Source organism: Danio rerio, chromosome 14, assembly GCF_049306965.1.
Source record: "Danio rerio strain Tuebingen ecotype United States chromosome 14, GRCz12tu, whole genome shotgun sequence".
NCBI lineage: Eukaryota > Metazoa > Chordata > Actinopteri > Cypriniformes > Danionidae > Danio > Danio rerio.
Window position 1 is genome coordinate 38,032,848 of NC_133189.1, and position 7,153 is coordinate 38,040,000.

General features: G+C 36.0%; 1 protein-coding gene across 2 annotated transcripts in view; it reads left to right on the forward strand.

The window, feature by feature from the left end:
• The first annotated feature begins 2,942 nt into the window (after nucleotides 1–2,942).
• atp1b4 (ATPase Na+/K+ transporting subunit beta 4) overlaps nucleotides 2,943–7,153 on the forward strand; it is a 13,059-nt gene continuing 8,848 nt past the window's right edge. The window contains exons 1-3 of one of the 2 annotated variants that reach the window (XM_073922093.1): nucleotides 2,943–4,794; nucleotides 4,873–5,095; nucleotides 6,673–6,801. In XM_073922093.1, coding sequence (XP_073778194.1) covers nucleotides 4,912–5,095; nucleotides 6,673–6,801 — 313 coding nt within the window. In that variant the 5' untranslated portion in view covers nucleotides 2,943–4,794; nucleotides 4,873–4,911. The remainder of the gene's footprint in view (nucleotides 4,795–4,872; nucleotides 5,096–6,672; nucleotides 6,802–7,153) is intronic. The other variant, XM_002664424.8, reaches the window with a different exon arrangement.

The window sequence follows — 7,153 nt, forward strand, 5'->3', positions numbered from 1 at the left end:
GAACGCTTCAAAATCTAAGCCTGAACGACTATAAACTAGGCTCTTGGTCGTTTCTTTGTGAATGCTATTTATTAAAACATTCAGAGATGGGCAGATACATTGAAATGTATTTTAAAACAAAATACTCAATACATACATTTTGAGTGTATCCAAATAAACTACAAAAGCAGTTACAAATGTATCAAAATAAAATCGTGTATTTTTATATTTTAAAAAATTCTACAAAATACTTTTAAAATGGAGCATGACATTTCTTTGCAAACCTTCCATTAAGAGGCCTATTGGATCAAATCCCTTTACCATTACTGACTTAGTAAAATAAACAATGTTTGATGACAATAAATTTCTCTGCCACTTCGTTTACCTATAGGGGAAGCTGTGGTCTAATGTAGTGAGTTGAACTTGTAACTCAAAGGTAACTTGTGTTTCTCTTTGAGTATAAAATAAATTTAGCACACATTTCAAACAGAAAGTCCAGTCTTGAAGATGATATGGTTTAAATCATTTAATGCACATAATGTGTCAGAACACTATTGATTATGTTTCCACACATTGCGTGCCCAGTAAAATTTCCATCATCCAAATATTTCATCTAATTTCTTGCAAAGATGCTAAATTGTACACTATAGCCATTATCTATTTCTGGTCTTAGCATTGCTCAGTAGCTATTTTTAATAGTTGTTGACTTGACTGCATAATTTCCATCTATCCAAATTATTGACCACCTTCTCAAAAAAACAAAACAAAAAAAAAAAATCAGTTTTCTGTTCTGATCTCAAGCTTAGGCAATAATGAGAAAGCACCAATCAGAGGCTTCATTTTAAAGATATCATGTACTGTAGACTTCTTGCAAAGTATTTTGCAGTATTTTGAAACTACAACAATTCAAGACACTAAAGTATTTTGATACAAAATATTAAGCCATTTTCATAAACCCTATTAAATACAAATTACTAAATACTATTGTGTATTTGAAAAAAAAATATCCTTAATACTGCCTCTGAAAACAATAACAACAAACTGTTTTGTGTTACAATGTGTCACTGCAAATATATTTTTGTATGTTTTATTTCACTTAGTTACAATAAACTTGTTAAACTTTGCTGTAAGTGTACTTTTTAAAACTAAAAATTAATTTCAGTCTACTGTACTGTCATACTCTTTTTGCTTGGCCCATAAATGTCAAATAACAAAATACAAAAATGTGTAGTAAACTATCAGTGTACCTATATTTGTTGCAGTATAAATGAAACTTAGGCTGTAGTTTTACCGTTAAAGGTAGGCTATATTTATAAACTAAAAAAGGGCCGATAAATATCTTTAACCAACTTAAGCAGGCCTATATATTTATAATGCATTTGATGTTTACCTGGCATATCCGAGACACACAGTTTGATTCAGAAAGATGACAGATGATTGATGAAACCAAATGGGAAAAAACACCCTGCTGAAACTGTAAAAAGACACTTTTATGCAGTTGCTGCCCAGCTTTGGAAATCTCTAGATAATTATAGTATATGGCTTACACAGAAAATGCTGTAGAAAATGTATTAGTTGTTTAACGTAGCCTATTTTTATAAGTTATATTATAATTAGATTTAATGAATCCCACAGAATATATATAATACTGTGTATTTGTATACTAGTTGCTAGCAGTCTTAACAATTCTGATAATAATGAAAGATCCAGATCCTGAAACAATATCAAACGAAATTGCGCCATCAACTGGTAAAATGCTGTGACTGGAAGAAAATAACAAAAAAGTTCTGTTCGTTTACATACAAATGTTGGCAGAATTTATTAAAATGTAAAAAATGTTAAATTGTTAAATATTGATTAATTTTTTATGCTTTTTATTGTATGTAGTTCAAAATGAAATGATTACTCCAGTCATTATTTCTTTAATTACTATTACAATTAATAATTATAGCCTAATATTAATATTATTAATAATAACAATAATAATTAACATTTGAGTGTTTTCTAAAACATCATGTGACTGAAGACTGGAGTAATGAAGTTGAAAATTCATCTTTAAAATCACTGTAATAAATTATTAAATAGAATTATAAACTACTTTTGATCAGTTATTTTATAGTGAAATAACATTGCACAATTTTACAATTTGTGCTGTATTTTTTATTTAATAGTCAAAGCGTCAGTTTTTTTTTCTATCCAGTGAGATAGTTGAGAAAATGTAACTAATGGATTGGAAGTAAATGGATGCTTCGATCGTTACACAATCATACTGTTTAGGCTACAGAATGAAGGAAAATAAAACGCGACATTAAAATGTACTGATCTTTCTCCAGTCTAGTTTTTGTTACAAAATAAATGATTGCATTTGCTCGTTTCAGTACTTGATGGTCTTTCTTTGAATGACCTGCTCTCCACCAAAGAAAGCAGAAAGAACCAGACAAGACCGAATTTTCCATGACGCGAGTTCTTTTCAGGTTTAAAAAAATCAGCGGGTTCACGGGGCACAACGTGATCTGTGTACAAATATTGCGCTTGATGACAACTTTCTCAAGTTATTACGCTACTTCAGCACAGGCCAAACTGGCCCCAATTCCACAAATATGCTGTGATATATTGATGTTTGCATTCAATAGCCTATATATATTATGTAATGCGCGCGAATGATCTCCAGTTTATCCACTCAGCGAGTCAATGGGATTGTTTAGTCCAGCGTGGCTGCTAAGAACCATACAGTTCTTATATGGTTGCTGATGCAGTAGCTACTTGGTGATTGACAACAGCAAATGCAGATCAGAAGTAAAACTTATAAAGCTGTGGGTCTTTGCATAGAGCTTGTTTCTGCAGACAATGAGACTATGCGGTGTGCGTGTACTGAATTCCTCACAACACCAAAGGAAGCTGCTGCCAAAAAAACTCCACTTTGTATCCCACCCCCATTTTCCCTCTTCAGCTCAACTTCATTCACTATGATGCTCGACTCCTAGCGAGAAGCTCCTCCGCACCCGACATCCACTGTGAGGGGGAAAATTCAATGAAATTCACCAACCATTCCTGACCAGAATTAACGTTGATAAATCCAGCGTGAAGTGAACCCGAAGGCGCAACCATCAAGACATTATTTTGGGGGGAAATTTGAGCATTGACATTTTGATTTTTACATCATTTTTCTTGACAGAAGACATCGAAATATTGTTTTGTGATTTTTTTATTTTTTAGAAAAAGTCTGAAAGATTATTTCACAAAGTGTTGACTCTCCTGGACTGCTGCAGACTTTATCCGTGGACTGAAATCTCGCAGTAAATTCGTCGGACCGCTCGTATATGTGATTGGCTTAACAAGTACCTTTATTCTTCAGCGAGAGATCATGGAGCGCGACTCTACCGCGGGAGGGGCAGAGGACCTGCTCCTGGAGGACAAAGTTTCAAAACTGGCAAGTGACCATGACCATAATGTACCAGAGCACAAACGCGTGGTTACTTTTGATGAGAGCATTGTAATGACGATTAAATGTTGAATTTTAGCGCTCTGTATAGTTTACAGTGTAAGGCAAAGTTTTGAAAACTTTTAGATTTGGTACTTTGCATTTGGGCCTACTTACTAATCATAAATACAATGGGAAAACGATTAAATTGTGAAATATTATTTCAATTTAAAATTTGCAAACATAAAAAACATGTTTGCAATGGGAATATTTAAAATATAATGTGTTCCTAGACTAGATTTTCAGCATCAGTCTTCAGTGACCCTTACATTCATACTCTGTATGATCAGATAAATTTGGTGCACAATCATTAATTACGTCTCCTATTATAAACTGCCTACTTTTTGTGGAAACTACCGTTTTATTTATTTTTCAGGATTCCTTCATGAAATCAAATAAATCCCTCTGAACGTCATGAATATCTAATTACAAACTCAGTGATACTTTTAAAATGCTAATATCAAAATTTCCAAAAGCAGCACAACTGTTTTCAGCACTGATAGTGATAATACATTTTTAAGCACCAAATCAGCATTTAAGAATGATTTCTGAAAGATCATGTGACAGTATGGAGGTAATGATCCAGAAAAACTGGCACTGAATCACAGGAATAAATTACATTACAATTTCAAAATATATTCAGATTGAAAAACTAGATTTTAACTGTAAATAACTGTTCACAACATCAGTTTTCATTGCATTTTGGTCAAATACGTCTAGGAGTTTAACTGAAAAAGTGTTAATGTTTCCAATTGTTTAATTGACAGTGTAAAAGATGGTCATATTTGTGAATCCATTGTGTTAAAAAGATTGAAATTCCTTCCCTGAAGTAGCTGTTTTCACCTGAACAAACTATTAAAAATTATATAACCCAATTTAGACCAACCCAGTTTTCAGTTTTTGGAGAAAAATTGTGTTTTAATGTTTGGTCGCAACCCATTTACAACTTTTAAAAAGTTTCCATAAAACCCATATAGAGGTCAACATGAATTTCGAAATGTTATTTTATTGGTTATCAATGATACCAAATGCATTAACAGACTGAAGCTCATGCAAGCAGTTTTACAGTTTTTAAAAGTATGTCTTGAATCGAGAACGAGTAACATCTGGCTGAAGAGTGACCCTGCAGATCTTGTGCAGCTGTGAGAGGTTAGATCTCCCAACATGGGTCAGCGAGTGTGTGGGTCCTCTTCTGGCTCTCACAGATCAATGGGATTGTGAAACTTCTTTCATTCACACTCGACGTGACCCTACATTTGCTTTTCACTGTTTTGAAGACAGTCGCATGTCTCCTGACCTTTTTAAAGAGCCTCCGACACTAGATCTACCATAAAGTGAGTCTTACGTGCTCGTCGCATGGGCCTTTTTTACAATTACTAACACTATTGTGGATCATATTGTGTTGTGTTTAGCGCGCAGGATCGCTTCATAAACACGAACTCGCCGAGGCCATGGAAGTGGAACAGGAAGGACTGGTAGAACATCAGCCTCTGGAGCAGGACGACCTTAACTTTGAGAAATGGAAGCCCAAGCCAAAGCCCAAGAGGACGCTGCATGAGAAAATAGACGACCTAAAGACGTACCTGTGGAACGCAGAGACTAAGGAGTTCATGGGCCGCTCGGGGAAGAGCTGGAGTGAGTAACTTGACAAAATTACTTCTGAAATTACACAACAAAGGGCATTTGTCTGTGGTTGAGAGAGTGCGTCCAAATTGTTGTTGGACTGTAAACAAAGTCTTTAATTAGCGATTAGTTCAGTCTCGCCATCGAAGCAAAGGCAAGTGAGACCATTGCTTATTGTTTTTGCTCATTATGTTCCATTTTTAGTGGGAATGAGAGGGGACGAACTGTGCTTCTGCTCGCTCAGACAAAGCGTACATGCTGTCACCGAGCGCGCATGTGTGTGTGTGTGTCCAAGCGTAGTGTTTACATAGGTGCACAGATAGCTTAGAGACATCTTGACAAAAACAGACTGCCTGGGGAATGGTCCTCAGTGGGAGAGCGAATGTCACAGTCCCTCTGCTGGCCCGGGATCACATTCCATTTACCCCTACCGTGCTTTCCTCTCCCTCTTTCCCAAAGCCCCCTTGACCTTCAGATCCCCTCCAACACGCTCGCAGATCTACAGTGCAACTTAACATCAGAACTTTTTTGGCAGCGAGCATTTCCTGGAGCAGAGGGATGATGACAGAGCAGCCAATCGCTGCTGCTAAATGTCCCGTTGCTAAGCAACGCAGCTAATCCCATTGGGACGAGCACTCTAAACAGTAAAATGAAAGCGTCCTGGGACGGTGAAGGGAAATTTCATTGCGCTAGTGCCCTCATATTGAGTGTAGATGCAGTGCTTTACATGGGCATGATATGATAGGGAATGTGCTTGAGGTGGATTAAATAAACAGCCACAGTCTTCTGTAGAGTAAAGGAGGGGCTAGTGGAGCGCTGTGATGCGTGTCCCATGAAAGGAGAAAGCTGAGGCCTCACAATGCCAGAATGGGGTGATTGGGCTCCTTGGAGCTGGCCGTGGCTCTCTATGGCTTCGAAAAACCGTCACTGTGATGGCAACCGGAGGTTCTCTGTGTTCCTGAGTGAAAGGACAGCTGGGAGAATTTTCACCAGGCTCAAACAGAAAGGCCTTTGTGGCTGGGGGACACAAGGCGGGCTGCAGCTAGTTGCTTGGAAATTGTCTGCACAGCAAAAGCTGCTGGGTTTGATGACATGTCCCATTCGGTCAGCGGTTAATGGGCTGCTAATTGAAAATTAAAGGTCCGTCAGGACTCATATACTACATTCATACAAAACAAAGAAGAAAAAAGTTCTTTATTGGTATTGATGGTTCATTGTAATCTTTCTATTTCCATAGAAGGTTTTTTGTTATTTTAAAATACTAAATTTGTTATTTTTTATATTAGTTATTTATATTAGAAACTGTCTATTGCATCACTATGAAAGCTCCTTTTGGAAATTATTATAATTTTTTATTTTGTAGGTTTCATTGACCTTAGTTTCATTGAATTAGTTTGAGCACTTCCTTAATGAAGAATTATTAATAACAAATACAAAGCTTTACTATTATTTAAAAGCTGCTTACATGTATATGGGAAAATGAGTTTTGAGAATTTGGTATTATGTACATTCAACTTTATATTTTATTAATCCCTTGTTGTGCGAATCAGTTATTCTAACACAAAATAATTGTTTGTTTCTTTTTTCAGGCCTTATTCTTCTCTTCTATGCAGCATTATACATTTTTCTGGCAGCCATGTTTGCTGGTTGTATGTGTTGCCTGATGTGGTCAATAAGTCCATACGCTCCCACCTACAATGACAGAGTGATGCCACCAGGTTGGAAAATCAGCATTTTACTTTGTGTGTTTAGATGGAAAAATGATTAAACATGTATATTATTAACATCTTATAAGCATACAGAGAATAATCTGTTTGGAAAATGAATGGATTAGAAATACGAATGATTCTCATTGTTAGGTCATTTGAAGGTCACTATTGTGTATCAAAAGTAGACCAAATGTAAGTCGTCATCAGCATCACCAGGACTCGCTCTGATTGCCTTTTAGTGGTGCTATAGCAATTAAAAAGTCACACATAACTCTTAATATGCTTATTGAAAGCTAAATTGAGAAGTATCTTATATAATAGCAATGATTCACAAAATGCAGACATCCAATTCAGATTCAGG